The sequence below is a fragment of the Podarcis gaigeae genome (assembly GCF_964106915.1).
Source record: "Podarcis gaigeae genome assembly, chromosome: 1".
NCBI classification, from domain to species: Eukaryota; Metazoa; Chordata; class Lepidosauria; order Squamata; family Lacertidae; genus Podarcis; species Podarcis gaigeae.
Window position 1 is genome coordinate 62,410,047 of NC_139678.1, and position 18,311 is coordinate 62,428,357.

The 18,311-nt window shown below is 40.6% G+C and overlaps 1 protein-coding gene across 3 annotated transcripts in view; it reads left to right on the top strand.

Moving 5' to 3' along the window:
* The window catches only part of ANO3 (anoctamin 3), a 238,002-nt gene that overhangs the window by 53,570 nt on the left and 166,121 nt on the right, over positions 1 to 18,311 (top strand). Inside the window, exon 1 of one of the 3 annotated variants that reach the window (XM_083749886.1) lies at positions 16,952 to 17,165. The exons of the other annotated variants lie outside the window; for them this stretch is intronic. Within the exon in view, the coding sequence (XP_083606012.1) occupies positions 17,114 to 17,165 (52 nt within the window). The 5' untranslated portion in view covers positions 16,952 to 17,113. Of the gene's footprint in view, positions 1 to 16,951; positions 17,166 to 18,311 lie in introns of those variants that run through there. 3 annotated transcript variants of the gene reach the window in all.

Genomic DNA, 18,311 nt, shown 5'->3' on the forward strand with positions numbered 1-18,311 from the left:
CTATTTAGAGTCAATGTTCTAATATATTAATGTAAATAACTGTTCAAAAAGAGCAAATTAATCCCTGACAAAATATGGAAATGAAGGAATATGAAATTCTATCCAATTACCTTGAGCAAAATTAACGTTAACCCAAGCAAGAATGTAATGGCTATTTGAGTATTAATTCAGAGAGCCCAGTAAGAAATGTGACTGACCTGTGGATAAGCTGTAATACTTTGAAGGAAATGGGGATGACAGAGATAGCGAATAATTACTCTTGAGAGAGCGCTAGTATGGAAACCAAAGGATTTCTATTACTGTCTTACTGCCTGGTTTGAAAAGGTCAGGCACAACTTTGTAGCTTCAGAAAGCCCAATGTAGTACAAAGTCAGCTGCATTTTCTGTACATATAATATGAACTTGGATTTTTCTTTTTTCTTTTTTAAAATGGAACATTTCCTTGATCTGGGGAAGTGTCTCGAGGTTAACAGCCTCTGCTGAACTTTGGTTTTTTTAAGCTCTTCTGAAGTGGCAAGAAAACTTCTGTAGACTCTTAAAAATTGAGTGCTATCTAAAAGTTGTCATAATGCTATAGCCATTGCTTTTTCTGGGCTGGATCGTATCCTTTAGGCTTGCCCCATAGCACCTGTGGGTGACCTCCAGTATGTGGGTCTACTCAAGCACACTAGGCCTCCTCATTTGGCCTATGGCATGGTTCACCCCAAACCACATCTATACTGCCCATCTACCTGATGTCATATGCTGTCAGGTGCTGGACAAGTAAAGCCATGAAAAGGAAGAATGGGGCGTTGGGAGACACTTGTCAGCCAATGATTGAATTCAGCACTTTTTAAAAGGAGACTCTTCCTGGTGCCCTGACCTACAGATCCCTTACCCTACCCACAAGCTTACTGCCTTCTGTGTACTAAAATATTTGCAAGCAAAATCATAGCAAGGCCTGAAGGTAGAATATCTAGGCATAAGAACTGTAAATGTTCATGTGACAAAGAGGGTGGTTATAATGGGGATTTATTTTATAACATGGAGTTTCTGTGATGGTACTCCAAAGGCTGTTGCTTCCCTCTATGCCTTGAAAGCACCAGTGCCTAGAATACGTCTTCTTGTCATGGAGCACTTGGGTACTGCTACTGATTCAGGTTAGACATTTCCCCCCCTCTGCAGCCACCACTTGCCCCTCAGCACATTACCTATGGAAGCATGCTTTCTCCATATATGTATGTATGTTGTTGTTGTTTAGTCGTTTAGTCATGTCCGACTCTTCGTGACCCCATGGACCAGAGCACGCCAGGCACTTCTGTCTTCCACTGCCTCCCACAGTTTGGTCAAACTCATGCTGGTAGCTTCAGGAACACTGTCCAACCATCTTGCCCTCTGCCGTCCCCTTCTCCTTGTGCCCTCCATCTTTCCCAACATCAGGGTCTTTTCCAGGGAGTCTTCTCTTCTCATAAGTTGGCCAAAGTATTGGAGCATCAGCTTCAGGATCTGTCCTTCCAGTGAGCACTCAGGGCTGATTTCCTTCAGAATGGAGAGGTTTGAACTTCTTGCAATCCATGGGACTCTCAAGAGTCTCCTCCAGCACCATAATTCAAAAGCATCAATTCTTCGGTGATCAGGGTGATCAGCCTTCTTTATGGTCCAGCTCTCACTTCCATATATCACTACTGGGAAAAACATAGCTTTAACTATACGGACCTTTCTTGGCAAGGTGATGTCTCTGCTTTATATATATAACCACCTTATTAGACCACTGGACCATCTAGCTCCATGTTTTTATGCTGACTGGAGCTGACACTCCAGGCTTTTCAGACAGATCTTTTTCCAGTCCTAACTGGAGATGCTGAGGACTGAACTTGGAATCTTCTGCCTACTCTGCCGCTGAACTCTAGTCTATCCCCTAAATAGTTAACCATTCAAAATGCACATGAAATGTCTCATGGTGGTTTCTGAGAAAGCGTGTTCTCCTTCATGGAGAGCACGTGTTGCGGTGGGGTCTGCTGAGCCACCCCTCTGTTACCAGGCAGGGTCTCTAAAGATGGCCTGGGGCAGTGATTGGTTCACTGGGTTGCTGGGGTAAAAGCTTTGTTGCAATTTTGGTGGGAGGGGTAAAATGTTTAAATACTCTGCACGCAGCCTGGAGCTTTCTCTTTGCTGTGTGCAATGGACCACCCGCCCACCCGCCCTTGAGTAAGGGGTTGTTGCATTGACCTTGCTATGCCTGTCATGGGGTTGTCTGCTCTTGGGGCAGGGGCCTGGTATGAATTTTGTCCATCTGGCTGATTGGCTGGGCCATTTGGTTTTTGCCTACTGCGTAGCAATTCGTCACAACTTGTAAGGTTGCGGTTAGGCATTGGTTATAAATTGGTGGAGGAGGGGTTAGGATAGGCTGGGCCTGCCCCTCCATGGTTGCTGCCGAAAGGGAATTCTGTTAAAGGAATCCTGGGGCTTGCCATCTTTTCGTCCAATCCCTGGAATGGGACTAGGGCCGGCAAGCCTTCGGGGAGCATGCGGATGAGAATTGAGGGTCTGTGACTCAGCTCCATTTCTCCCCGACTTGCTTTCCCCCGCACTGTCTTTCGGTGGTGCCCGGAAGTCAGTTCTGTCCCCAGGCGGGGGGACAGATAGTCTTAACTAATGCCTAAACAACCACTCACGGTTTTGTATTTAAATAAAGTTTTGGCCAAAATTATGCCAAAAACCTTAAACAAAAATTAAGTGTGCGTTGTGAGTTATTTGGGGGGTGGCTTGGGGACCTCGACACGCAACACTTTCATACTGAGTACATAATGTGCAAACCAGATCATTTGCAGTAATCAGCAGCTAACTGGAAGTGATTTTTGTGATTGTGTCAGAAATGTGATAATAGAAATCATGAACAACTGGGACCTAGATTGCATTCTCTGTATGCAAGTGTTTCCAGAGTCGGTCAGAGGGGCTTTGTCAGACTGTCCCCTATAGTACATAAATTGGGTGGCTTAATTCCTCTGAATCTATTAGTCTGAAGTTACCCTACAGTGGAACATTCTAATTGTGAGACAATGAGGTCTGAATTGCATAGGCTGAGCTGTTTGCAAGAGGGTGGGAGTTTGTTTATTACATCTTCATCTCACCAAGGAACATAGGGTGGCATGCATAGTGAACCCCATTATATTCTCGCTACAAATCTCTAAGGTAGGTCAGAATGAGAGACTAACTGACTTCACCGAGTAAGGATTTGAACTCAAGCCTTCCTGTTTCCAGCTCAGCACTTTAACCATTACACCACACTGTCTCTCAGGGGGCTAAGGATTTTGGACAAGTTGAGCATTTCGTCAAATTATATCACATGTCATCTGAATTGGTCCAATTTGTGCATCCAGAGTTGCATAGCTTTAAAAGATACTTTCGCACAATATTAAAAAGGCCAATTCTTCCTGAATTATACAAGCGTAGTTTGTCTTACTGTGTATAAATTGAATCTGGAAGTCAGTGCAACTATTGTATCCTGAGGGGTAAAAAAAAAGGAACCTTTGGTTGGCTGTTTTGATCAGTTTAGGATTCTCATTTCTTGTGTTAGTTACAATGAACAAGCCTGAAGGTGGTGATGTTTGACAATAACAATACAGAAAACCTCAAAGTGCCAGTGTGATGTGGTGGTTAAAGTATTAAGACTAGAACATCAGAGGGCAGGGTTCAAATCCCCAGCTCGGCCATGGGTTCAAATCCCCATCTTGGTCCAAATGTTGCCTCTCAGGTTTTCTGTGGGGATTAATTGAGGAGTGGGAAAGCTATGTACATCACATTGAGCTCCTTGGAGGAAATGGTTGATTGTAACTAAATAAATAAAATTCAAAGTAAAACTGAAGGTTCCTGCTCATGTGCAATCCCAATGAGGTACAAGTTTTTATGTTACTAAAAGCAATGGTAAGAAAACAGTGAACAAGTACACTACACACCCTTAGCAAAAGTTATAGTTCATCGTTACCTATTAGCTGGCCAGCTATGATTTGTGCTTGACCTCAAACAAGTGTTGCAAACCACCTTCCAAACTGGCTGTCATTCTGATTTGGGGTAGGGGTGGTTGATCTTTGAGTGTTGCAACTGAACATTTTAAAAGCCCAACAAGGCTTAACAGCCACAGAGCCTCAGCTGTAGACACTGGTATTACTGTTTTTAAGCATTTTATCATTTTCACAACTTGTTTTATTAGTATACGAACAAATCACGATGCATTCTCTCAGGTGATAATTTAAGCAAAGGACAGACGTGATTTGTAAAAGTCCTTTTTTGTTGTTGAAACATATAGATTGTGCTATGGCATAATAGCAACTGTGATGTTGCACAAAAGCCCCCCCCCCTCCCATTTAATTGCATAGAAGCATTTGTTAAATGAAAAAAAACAATTTATTTTCACTCTTGTTTTTGGTGCCTTCTTTTGTTCTTGTGTGTATTATTATTTTTTTAATAGCTAGGGCCTCAAAAGCTAAAAGTGGCCTAGGACACCCTGGGCCTCTGAGAGGGACTGATCCTTTTAAAGAGGCAAATCCCTTGAAGATCTTCTTTTTGTTATGCTGACTAGTAAGTTTGTTCTCTTACACCCCTTGAAGCACAGGCCTTTCTAATGTGTTTTTGTTAGACAGCTAACAGGAAGATGGGCTTAAATTGCTCTCCAGTGGCTAATTGTCCACATTTCCAAAGCCACAATTTATTTTATTTTTATTTTTTGCATACCTGACACTTTTGTAGTTCCTCAGAGCCAAGATCAACATTACAAGGGAATGAGTGAGTGTCTCAAGATGACTGAGGTAAATTGGCAGAGAGTTTTTTTTTAAGAAATAATAATCTGGAGAACTTGCCCAGCTCTGACTTGTACAATGTCAAATGTGATAAATCTCTCACTTTCAGTTTGCAGGAATGAATCATTGATATTGATTTTTAAGTTCACCTCTTTGGTTTTGATCCCACAGGTCACATACGGCTTTTCACATATTTTCATATACGTGCCAGATCTCTAGAGCAATTATTTTCTCCCCTGCAGGTAGTAGAAATCCACCAGCTTTTACATTTCATCAGGGAGGATGCAGTGCAGTGAGTCAGTGACTCTACAATATTACAACAAAACATTGCCTGTTGGCAAAGAAATGAACACTGCTGGAATGAGAAGAAGCTGAGAGTTTTGACCCAGTTCAGGAAGCTAAAAGTGGCATAAAATGAGCAAGTCTGACTTGAACATGGCAGTCTCTGTTGTTTTTAAAGTAAAATGTTGACTTTTTTTTAAAGGGAATATCTAATTTAAAAAGTAGCAGAACTGCTAAATTCTTCAGAAATATGAGACAGCATCAGCCAGTCAGTGCTGGAAGCCTCTATTTAGGGATAGACAAATCTGTCAATTACAATTTCACTTTGTTTCTCTGTTTTCCAACTTCAAGTTCAATTTCCCCCATATCTGCATCAGTTTGCAATTAGGGGGAAAAGACGCATGAAAATTTGTTTACATTTTCAAGTATGTCAATATATATAAATTTTTGTGCACAATTTCCCACAATACATACATTTTTGTAAGCAATTTCCCCTAATATATTTCACTAATATTTGCATGCATCATTTTCATTAATATAAGCATTGTGGTTTTTCCCCCACACACTCCACATATGCTTTTTTTTTATTGGCTGGAAAACTGCACCTCGGAGTTCAGAGAGGTGCAGATTTTGAAGGATAGCTGCATTTCAGTTTTGCTGTTGATTTTGGAGCTGCAAATTAGGTAGAGTGCTCATTAAAATGTGAACTAAATTTCTCCCCATCCGTAGCCTATATAGAGCAGGAAACAGTAACTTTGGAATTTAACGTATTAAGTATGCATGTACATAGAAGGAGTGGCAGTGAATGCTTCTTTAGATAAAGAAAAAGCAGTCTGTGTTTAGTTGGGCTGTTTTATTGTTTCTCCCTTGTTTCTGAGAGAACAGTGGACTTTATAGGTTGCAAATGTTATCCTCAAGAAACCCTTTACATGCAAGTAAAGGAACCATACACCTGCAGCCATTTAGCACTGAAGAACTTAATCTTGAACCAGCCATGAAGAGGTAACTAAGGAGGCTAGTTTGTGTTCTCGTTCTCTCTCTCTCTCTCTTTCTTTCTCTCTCTCTTTCTTTCTCTCTCTCTCTCACACACACACACGTTGTCATGACCAGTGTTTAGGCTATATCACTTCAGAATTAGGATGGGGCTTTCGTAACTAGAATTTATGCAATATTGGGGATCCAAGGAAAGGTAGTGGATCAAAATATCAAAACGATATTTACCGGTAGTCATCTAAGAAGCATTAATGGTGCTATTGCATTCTGAATTATCATTTCTCGAGAGAGCTTGTTTCTTACTCCAGTTTATGACTGGTGAACAGCATAATGACAATGTTTGGCTAGACACTTTGTATATGTGTGAAGTTTCCTATTACTGTTCTGTTCTTTCTTGAGAGAGAATATAAAGTACATGTATAGTGGCCCTCACTTTTATTTGCCCAGAATATGACTTTGCCCACAAAACTCCATTGCCATTCTTCCAACTATTTTCGTAGGTTAAGTGATTTCCTTTCTGTTTAAGATTTAAGTACAGTGGTACCTTGGTTTACGAACTTAATCCGTTCCAGAAGTCCTTTCTTAAACCAAAGCATTCTTAAACCAAGGCATGCTTTCCCATAGCAGCGGGGGACTCAATTTACAAATGGAACGCACTCAACAGGAAGCGAAACATGTTCTGCTTCCAAGGCAAAGTTCACAAACCAAAACACATGCTTCCAGGTTTGCAGCATTCTTAATCCAACTTGCTCATAAACTAAGCTGTTCTTAAACCAAGGTACCACTGTACTGTTTTGAATACATCGTAGGCCATACGATAAACAATAATCTAAAGCAGGCCTAGCAAATGTGGTGTCCTTGCTATGTTGGCTATCTTTGTGGGAAAATATTGTTGTTGTTGTTTAGTTGTTTAGTCGTGTCCGACTCTTCGTGACCCCATGGACCAGAGCACGCCAGGCACTCCTATCCTCCATTGCCTTCCGCAGTTTGGTCAGACTCATGTTTGTGGCTTCGAGAACACTGTCCAACCATCTCGTCCTCTGTCGTCCCCTTCTCCTTGTGCCCTCAATCTTCCCAACTTCAGGGTCTTTTCCAGGGAGTCTTCTCTTCTCATGAGGTGGCCAAAGTATTGGAGCCTCAGCTTCACGATCTGTCCTTCCAGTGAGCACTCAGGGCTGATTTCCTTAAGAATGGATGCGTTTGATCTTCTTGCAGTCCATGGGACTCTCAAGAGTCTCCTCTAGCACCATAATTCAAAAGCATCAATTCTTCAGCGATCAGCCTTCTTTATGGTCCAGCTCTCACTTCCAGCTCTCACTGCAGGAAAATATATTGGCGGGAAAGCAGCCAGTGTGTGCGAAGATTCTCTGGAGCTTCAAGGCATACCCAAAAAAGGATATCACTTTTTTAAAAAAGATAAGAATTCAAATACCAACCATAGCCAGAAATGCCTAAGGCTTCAAGAAGAGCTTCTCTTTGGACTGCTCCATCTTGCCCTTATTCAACATCTTCAGGTTCATTAGGCGTGTCTGACCAAAGCTGTCACGTTCATTCTGTCTCTTTACTGTGAGGTATCATCCCTGTCACAAGCTGCATTTCTGTAGAGATACTGCAAGTATCAGAAGTGAGTGTTGCCATACAGCAAGGTACATTTCCTCCTGGTTCTGGAACATTCTGTAAATGATGTGATTTTATTTGAAAACAGAATCAGGCAAAACAAAGTAATACAGGAACATCGGACTCTGGATTGATGGGGGGGAGAATGATATCTTTAAAATAAAGAACCTTCTTTCGTGTGGACACACAGTATTGTTTTTTTAAAAGCAGCGTCTAAGTGAGCACTGCATTGTGGAAGCACTTAAAATGCACTGTATTATTTATCAGATGTGTGTGTGCTTTCTACATGCTCCAGTGATTTTGAAAAAGTCATCTTGTGTGTGTAAAATTACTCTGGCCCGTGGCGAGAGCCCTGCGCTCATTTCCAATTCAAAATGAATTCATTTGGTTCCTATTGTGGATGCATACCCGTTAAAGGCTGTAGAGGCAGTGCCTTTAGAAACTGCAAACGTTAGAAACTGTAATCTCATTTTAATTGGGTCTGTTTCTGTTTGTGACTGAATATATATTGGTCTTCTTCCTGTTTCACCTGCATTTTCTAGTTAATGCCTTTGCAGCACAAAAGGGCAGCTTGAGTGATGAGTCTGGTGGGTTACTTGTGTGGAAAAAATTGTTAATCAGTCAGGTGACAGTCTGCCAGTGAATCTGCAACAAGGGTTTATCTGAACTTTGATTCTTATTTTTTTATTTTTAAAACTGAACTTTTCCAAAAGAGAGAGATTGTGTGTGTGTGTGTGTGTGTGTGTAATAGCTAAACTATCTCACTTGCTCGCTATCTGGTGCTTTTATATGTTGCCCTTTCTCCAATATGGAGTGAAGGGCAGCTAGCAAACAGAGATAAATAAAATAACAATAAAAGAATAAAACCACGTAATAAAACTATATAATCATAATACAACTATGCTAGGAGCAAAGTAATAGTCTTTCTAAAGTAATTCAGCTCAAGGACCAAATGAGAAGATATTTGGCTTCCTCGTACAGTAGCTGACAAAGCAAACATCAATGGGGAGGGAGTTCCATGGGTGAGGTGCCACCACTGAGAATGCCCTGCCTTATTCACCCCCATTCCTCTGCCAGTCTGTGCCCCTCCATTTTAGCCTTTGATTCACATTTAAACTATTGGGTAAGGTTGGTTTGCTTTCTCTCCCCCCCCCCCATTCCCAACGTGGATCTTTATCTCCCCCTTGTTCCTGATATATATCTTCACTCACCCATTCCTCCCTGGCAGGGAGGCAGCATTTTGTGGTTCGCCTCAGGTTCACCCAGAGTATCTTGAGCCTGCCCTGGTCTTCTCTCACATTTCTTTCCCTTGCCCCAACTTCCTGCATTTCTTCATTCTTTAAACCCATAATTCTACATACACAAAGGCAGCACTTTCAGACTTTCCAGTCAGCAGAGATATGGTGCCAATGAGCAATGCTCCCCACATTTACCACATGCATGGAGACAATGCCTCCACAAGGCTATTATTTCATATTCATCTCCAGACTTCTGCTTACTCTGACATGCCCAAATTCTTACCTGACCACTTCCCACAAAAGCAGTTCTTACTGTCAAACTAACTCAGGTCTTAAACTACACGTTGTGAGGGAGGAGCCACATAATATGACCACACACTGAAACAAATCAACTGATAATTTCAGCAGTGCACAATTTGAGTTCTGCTTAAATTCTTTTCATGCTAATGAGCAGAAACACTGCAGCGATATCTGATTATTTAATTGGTTTCTGTAACACAATTTTTTGTGTCTGTACGATGCAAAAAAAGCACCCAGAAACACTGTAAGTAGTTTTCCTTTGATTTAAAATGACGAGAGGTCTTTAAAAATTGATGCCTAGCTTCTGGTGCATGGCTTATCAGTGTTCATGAGCACATCTTATCATTCTCAAAACAACATTGTTATCCGATTGATTCTATTGTTACAGAGGTAGCTAGGTAAAACTGTTTGGGTTTTATCAGCATTTTGAATCTAAAAATGGAATGAAAGTGACATTGGAATTAAAGGAGGGGATTGGAAATCATGATCAAATTATATTTTGCTTGTTTAAAGAGATTTGGTCTGGCTGGAGTCTTAAATTCCACTCATGATCCTAAAGATTTAAAGGTTGAAGCAGAGAGAGAGTTCTGAATATTTAGAAGACTTTCAAAAATATAAATTACATTTGCTCTTGGATGCCTTTTCAGGTCTCTGGATTATTACCTTTGTATGGATGGAGGCTATGTGGCCATTGCATCATAATGGTGATGTAGTAATAGGAAAAAGCTGCATATCTTGATTTCTTCCTGCCATCCAGCTGCCAGATAGAGACCCAGAATGAGCTAATCTTTACAAATCCTGACTCCCAGGGAGTTGTGGGATTACACCCAGATGGATGAAGGGTCAAATGAAACATCTCTTCCAGCACACTAACACCATATTTTCATTTTCATTTTTTCTTATTCTCTGTTACAGATTTGAGTTTAACATTACTATTATTACTATTATTATTATTTATTAATTAGATAAAATATTTTAAATGGTTTATATTGTGTGTGTGTTCGTTGTTAAATCACTTCAAGATGCTTCATAGGAAGTAGTTCATAAATGAAGATAACTAAATGTAGACCTATTTTCAGTTGGCTGTCTAATCAAAGATTTAAGTAGTTAACTTGAGCCTCTCATTTTTTAAAAAAGCACTGTCTTTTGTGTACTACATACATATACAGTGGTGTATTTATTGTGTCTGCCACCATATATTAGTATAATATAAAGATTGAAATATTTATGAAATTCTTCCAAGTAGACATTCACATCAGGCTCAGTTGCTCATCTGAAGGCTCAACTTTCAAAATCTGCCATGGTTATTTTGACTGGTACAGGTATTGCAAGTTTGGTTATAAAACCAAAATCCAGTGCTTATCACGCCACATTTTGTTCCACACTGAGATTTGGTTTGCATGAAATGCTAAGCCAAATCATTATTTAGTTGAATGAACCAATGTGCATATTCTTGGAAGGAAAACCATAGCTGCTATGCTTCCCTGCCCCTGGGTTCTGCTCCAGCTTTGCTACCCAGGACTAAGATATGGTTTGGCTTAGTGTTATGCCTGAATCTTGGGTTTTGTCTTGCTTCAGATAAATCATGGTCTGTAACCAAGGTTTGTTCTCGGTTTACCATTTGTGATTTGGTAGTATGCCAGACCATGGCTTAGCCCCATTTACCATGGTGGCAGCAGCAGAAGGTGATGCTTTCTTGGAGGCCAGATCCAGAAGAAAGTCCTGAATTTGAAGGTCTCAGGGTCTGTTCTATTGGAGATGATACATAATAGCAAGAGTGTGTGTGTGATGCAGTTGAGATCTGCCCATTCCACAAGGCCTATTGGAGGTTATGTATTTTGACAAGTAAATGTGCACCATTCCTTCTCCACGGTCAGATTAATTCCCCATTCCCCATGAGGTATGGTGAATGTACACAATGGCCAATTGTTATTCATATTAACTATGCAACTTGCATTACTTACTCTCAGGGCTATTAAGAAACTTTTATAACTAAACTTTATGACACACCACCAGGTGTTCCATAAACCCAAGTTAAGAGTGAAGGAAAGTCAGATGCAACTAGGCTAGAAAAGACAGAGATCTTAAGCATGGGAGACATTTGCACATCAGGCAGATGGAGAGCAGGAAACTACAGAGGAGAAACCTAATGGCTTTACTCAGCAACATGTTACCTAGAGTGAGGAAGAAGAGGAGGAGGAGGAGTTTGGACTTGATACCCCACCTTTCACTCTCCTTAAGGAGTCTCAAAGCGGCTAACATTCTCCTTCCCCTTCCTCCTCCATAACAAACACTCTGTGACGTGAGTGAGGCTGAGATACTTCAGAGAAGTGTGACTGGCCCAAGGTCACCCAGCAGCTGCATGTGGAGGAGCAGGGAAGTGAACCTGGTTCACCAGATTATGAGTCTACCACTCTTAACCACTACACCATGGTGGCATATTAGACCTTAAAGCTGGATAAGAGGAAGCAGAGTGGGATTGGCTGCTCTCAGTTAACTGACTCTCTATTATTATTTTTTATAAAATATTTATTAAAATTTTTAAATACAAATGCAAAAATAATAAACAATATAACATATATCATAACATAGTTTCATAACTTCTTTGGACTCCCTCACGTCTCCCGCTCCCACTTACATCAGTATAGATTTTTACCAGCAATTTATCATCTTGTTTGCGTTCTTATGTCCCGCTCTTTTAAATATAATATAATAAATCTCCAAAAGTTTTATATTTTCCTCAATCTCACTTATCATCCTAATTCCATCTAATTTAGTGGTGCTCAATTATTTATGATCTAGCATCCTTCTTAACATTCAACCAAATTACAATATTTTTGTAAATAAATCTTAAATTTCTTCCAATCTTCTTCAACCTTCTCCTCTCCCAGGTCTCGGATTCTGCCAGTCATCTCAGCCAGTTCCATGTAGTCTATCAGTTGCATCTGCCATTCTTCTAGTGTGGGTAGATCTTGAGTTTTCCAATGCTTAGCGATGAGTATCCTTGCTGCCATTGTTGCATACAGGAAAAAAGTTCTGTCCTTCTTTATCACCCTCTGGCCGACAATACCCAGGAGGAAGGCCTCTGGTTTCTTAGGGAAGGTATACTTAAATACCTTTTTCAACTCATTATATATCATTTCCCAGAAAGCCTTCACTCTAGGGCACGTCCACCAGAGGTGAAAGAAAGTTCCTTCATTTCCTTTACATTTCCAGCATTTGTTATCAGACAAATGGTATATTTTGGCAAGTTTAACTGGGGTCATGTACCATCTATATATCATTTTCATTACATTTTCCTTCAAAGCATTACATGCAGTGAAGTTCAACCCAGTGGTCCACAACCTTTCCCAGTCCTCAAACATGATATTATACCCAATATCCTGTGCCCACTTTATCATAACCGATTTAACCATTTCATCTTGTGTATTCCATTTTAACAGCAAGTTATACATTCTTGAAAGTACCTTAGTCTTAGGTTCTAACAGTTCTGTTTCCAATTTCGATTTCTCCACCTGGAACCCTAACTTTTTGTCATTTTAAAAAACTTCTTTAATCTGAGCATAGTTTTTTTTTTTTTTTACTTCACGGTAGGGCCACTATTTTGAGGTGGATTTCATCTCCCTGATTTGTCCCCCATACAAATGTCTCCTAGTACTCAGGGTTTCTTAGGTTGTGCACATCAGGTATGAGAGGGCTGAATCAGAACCCGCTGGCTCCTGATTCAATGAGCAACAGACATTTCAGGCCATGCATTAGAAACTGCTGAGCTAGAGAGTCAGTTAACAGTTACAGTTAGAGTTAACTGACTCTAACAGTTAGAGTTAACTGACTCTCTAGCTCAGCAGTTTCTAATGCATGGCCTGAAATGTCTGTTGCTCATTGAATCAGGAGCCAGCGGGTTCTGATTCAGCCCTCTCATACCTGATGTGCACAACCTAAGAAACCCTGAGTACTAGGAGACATTTGTATGGGGGACAAATCAGGGAGGTGAAATCCACCTCAAAATAGTGGCCCTACCGTGAAGTAAAAAAAACCAAACCTCACATGCTATGGGATGGATGGCATGAGAGTGTGGTGGTTCTTACTTAAATCATTGTGAGGTTGGAGGGTGGGAAGGTATTTAGTGTCTGAATATGGAATAAGTTACATGTGGTGTAGCTTCTCTGAAGTCTCTCAGCCCCACTCACCTCACAGAGTGTTTGTTGTGGGGGAGGAAGGGACAGGAGAATGTTAGCCGCTTTAAGATTCCTTTGGATATCAAATCCAAACTCTTCTTCTTCTCCTCACACACTTTAACAATGGGGAGAGAGGAAAGGAGATTTCGAAGGCAGTTAGAAAGTATTAACATCAAGGGTAACCAAAGCTGTGCCCTCCACATAACTTTCATCATCTCTCAGGGTTGGCCATGCTGGCTATTTGATGGGAGCCTAGAGTTCACAACTTCTGAAGGGCAGCTACACTGGCTACCCCTACAATGCTGTGTTACTAGGATGCTACTTTTTAGCAGGATGGATGGCACAGAGGAGCTTATTTAATTTCTTATTCATTAGCGCCACTAAAATATCTTTTCTTGTTTAGCTCACGGGTGACAACAAATTAGCGAAAATGCAGTTTTGTTTTTCTTCTAGGTTAACAAAACAGTTGTACATTTCAACTGCTGCATAATCGCTCTCTTTTTTGGCCATTGCCTACCAAGATTTCTCACTTCTCCAGAATTTATTTTTAATAATAACACATTCATAGTGTTTGTAATATGGTGAAGGATAGCAATTCCTAATGAGACTGCTGTCTGAAACCTAATTACTTAAATCACAATGATAAAACTTATCCTATGTTTATACTGGTGGATCAGGCTTATTTTATGAGGTTCATATTTTCATCCTATTACCTCTTATTTTATATTCACAGGTTGATGGAGTGGAGGAAAATGAATTTAATTTAAACTTTAAAGTTTAAAGCCTATTTTATGGGCGTATATTTGCCTTCTTTTAACAGGCCTTCCCCAGCAGCCATATTTTCTATCTCATACTTATGTCTGTATGTTTCTATTACAAACAGCCTGGCAAAAAATGTTTGTGTTAACTATTTCATACCTTCCTCCAGATTTGCTAAAACGGAAAAAAAATCTGGTAGTGTGAAAAGCAATTTAGCTGCCTACGCTCAAGGGAGCAGTGGCTTTGAAATGTGTGGATATTTCTGTCTAAAAGCTGCATGTTGGTATGGTGCTTTGACTGAAGCTGACAAACTGCTCAAACATGAGAAAAAGAAGTCTGGGCTTTAGATGCCATGAGGTCCATTAGATTGGATCCAGAGTTAGTCATCCTTAAGCTTACTTAAGTCCCATTTATTTCACTGGGTCTCCTTTAAGCATGACTAGCTTTGGCTCCAAACCATTGCTTTTTCTGATATGGGAGACTCCCCAGAGCAATGAGAGCATCAGATTCACAAGTAGATCCACTGGAATGAATTGATGCAACTCATTTAGGTCTATTGATTTGAATGGGTCTACTCTAACGTAACCAGATAAAACCCTTTGCCTTTATGAAGAGCAAGCCAAAGCTCTAGCACAATATTTAAATAATACATAAGTACCCTAAGTGTTACATTTAAAATTATATTTTTTTAAAGATCTTTTGCTTTTGTCTTCTTTCTGTGCATCATTAAAAGAAAGCTCTTCAAAAAAATACCTCTATGCTGACATTTTTTATTTATTTATTTATTTGTTTATTTATTTATTTATTTATTTATTTTACCTGCCCTTCCCTCTAGGGTCCTAGTGAAGGTAGCAACATTAAAATATAACATTAAAAACAATGTAAAATAACAATATATAACTTCATGAAACAAACACATAAAAAACAAACCCAACCAACCAGGGCAGTATTAATAGCACTTTAAATAGTCATGACTGTGTGAACTGTAGTCCGTTAAAGGGGCTTAGAATTGTTTGAAGACATCTATTCTCCCCACAGAGCTACAATTCCAGAGTGGTTTAACACTCAATTGAAGGAAGATATGATGAAGTAAACAGTAAAAAAAGGGGGGGCTTTGCTTTTCTATGCTTTCCCCTACACAATAAACTTAGGGTCCTTCTTTGGAGGTGACATTTTCCCAGTCTAATATTTTCTGGGGATTTATTCTCTTTTTCCACACACACCTCTTCCTGAGTGTAAGGCAATGGAGAAAGATTTCTCTTCCAGAGAAGAAGCTGCATCCTCAAAAATCTGAGCCACAGTACAAGCATGATGTCACCAAGGTACCTTGTGGTAACAGAATTCTTGCTAGAGTGACATTTCCTGGAGATCCATGATCTATCTCTCTCGATATCTCTCTTTTAAAACACCACCCCCTGCCCTCTATTATTCCTCTTGGACACATTCCCAAACAGTAACGTACTGTGGCTGAGTTGGAATTCAAAACCTGGACCTTAGCACCTAATTGTGTTAACTCTACTTCCCATGTGGGATGCGGGTGGCACTGTGGGTTAAACCACAGAGCCTAGGACTTGCCGATCAGAAGGTCGGCGGTTTGAATCCCCGTGACAGGGTGAGCTCCCGTTGCTCGGTCCCTGCGCCTGCCAACCTAGCAGTTCAAAAGCACATCAAAGTGCAAGTAGATAAATAGGTACTGCTCCAGCGGGAAGGAAAATTGTGTTTCTGTGTACTGCTCTGGTTCGCCAGAAGCGGCTTAGTCATGCTGGCCACATGACCCGGAAGCTGTACTCCGGCTCCCTCAGCCAATAAAGCGAGATGAGCACCGCAACCTCAGACTTGGTCACGGCTGGACCTAATGGTCAGGGGTCCCTTTACCTTTACCTACTTCCCATGTAAGGGGGGGATTCCTACCCAATCAGGGTCCCCTCTCGCATGGAGGGATCTTTACTTATATCCCAATGTACGTGCTTATCATCTCTTATTAATTCTGTGGTTGGCAGGAGGCACAGCTTGTCCCCGTATCTCTGTGATGTCCGTCACATATTCTTGGAACATGTGAAGAAGGGCATGAGAACCTGATCCTGCCTTTCCTTAGCAAGAAATGTGTTGAAAGTTCCATGCCCTTATTTAGAGTGAATAAAGCCAAGTGTTCATTTGTGTCATAGTGATCACTTATAAATTTTATATATTCTGTGTGGAAAAGAAATGGAAGGAAGGAAGGAAGGAAGGAAGGAAGGAAGGAAGGAAGGAAGGAAGGAAGGAAGGTAGGTTGTAAACATGTTGGCTCCACAGTCAATGTATTTGTAGCAAACTATAAAATACCAGTGAACGTCACCCATGTGGACAGTTTTGGGGTTTTTTTTCTTACATGGAGATTTGGCATAGGGGAAAAATGCCACGTGTTGTGGGTGACTTTTAGAAACCTTAAACTAGGGAGCTCTGAAAGGTAAGACAAAACAATCAAATGTGTTGTGTGCACTGCTAGTCTACAAAATTCCTTGGTCACTGGTGTTCTGACAGAAATTTAAATTTCTGCCCACTGTTTCGCTCAAGGGTATCTTTCTATGGGTGTCTGGGAATGGTTTGCTGATACAGTGATCATAAAAAAGGGAGTGGGAGGAGAATGTGCTTGAGTTTTCTTTCTTTACCTTGCCGGGTGGGGGGAATTCAGCTTCTACCACCAGAAGGTTCAGAACAATATATTGCTGCATTTCCCATTAGATTGATGTAGTGACTTATACCTAAAGCATCCACTAAGGGGAGTGTGATGCTGGATCAGCCTTTCTGGTTTCTATGACAACAGAAGGGAGTAGAGTCTTCCAAGCTGAGAGCGCTCACTGAAGCAGGTGCTGGGTTACATAGCTGTTCCAAATCTGCTGGATTCTATGGAGCAGCAAGCCAGGCTGTTTCCTATTTTGCAACACCTTGATTCCCTGAAGCTCAGTAAACGGCAACAGCCAAGCTCCCATATATGAAGATGGTTCACCACTCGGGTTCTATACAGTCCTTTAAGCAGCAGAAAGGTAGGTGTCTTTTGTCTCTTGAACGATGAGTGTTAAATCATTCGGTCTGCATGCCCTTGCAGTATTCTCAAGCTTCAGCACAGTGGCTGCTGAAAGCATCCAAAGCCCTGTGCAATGCAGGCACCTTTTAAACTCTTGCATCAACTCAAAAGGTTCTTTTACTTTCAATAATGGAATAGTTTTCTGGGTAAAAAAAAGAATCCCCCTTTGCTTTATTAAATAGTTTGTTTTCCTTGAGCGGCTCAAGAGGATCTGAGTTATATACCAAAAATCATTCAGAGATCTCTTTGTCACAGGAAATTCATTCTTTATACAGTTGCAAAGCTCATGGTCGTGGGCACACACACAAGAGACCAACACTGCAGTCATTCAGCATCAAAGAATTTTGCTATCACTGTATTTATGTCATGGAATTGAATTTGGCTTTGTAGACTTGAAGATAGCAAGTAGACTGTTTTCTTGCCTTGCAAGCATGCTGGTACAGTTTCTGTGTTTGGCTGTAGAAACATTTTCAGTAGCTGATCAACCCAACTTTATTCAAGATTTTACACCTCTTCTGTTGATTGAACTGTATTCCTGCTATCTCCTTTTGGAAAGATGTGGTCTAGCTTGTGGTGCAGAGGGGAAGAATGCTGTGTGGATGAGCATACTGGGGGTGATCTGAATGATCTCGTGGTTCCATTCCATCTCTTATGGTTCCATTAACCCTTGTATTTCCAGCAGTGTCTTGAAAGGAAATTGAGTTGTACTTTCATGGGAAGTGCATTGCTGCTAGACATTTGTATGGGGTTAATTTCTCCAGCACGTTCCAGCGTGCTGAATGTGCTCCAAATCCTTTCGTCTTCATCTTCACAACAACTAATCCAATTTTTGCCGATGGGGAACTGAGGTTGCGAGATACAGACTTAGGACATCCAATGATAGAGAAGAGAAAGTCAAAAATTTCCAAAGCCTACTCTGTTTGCTAAGTCAGACTAGCTCTCAGGGTCGCCCCCCCATAGCTGTTTAGAGTTCTTTCTTTCTTTCTTTCTTTCTTTCTTTCATTCTTTCTTTCTTATATGTTGTATTGGTTTTTTAACAGTGTGTAACATAAGTAATCAACAGAAAACAGAAAAACAAAAGTAAAAATAAAAATAAACAAACATT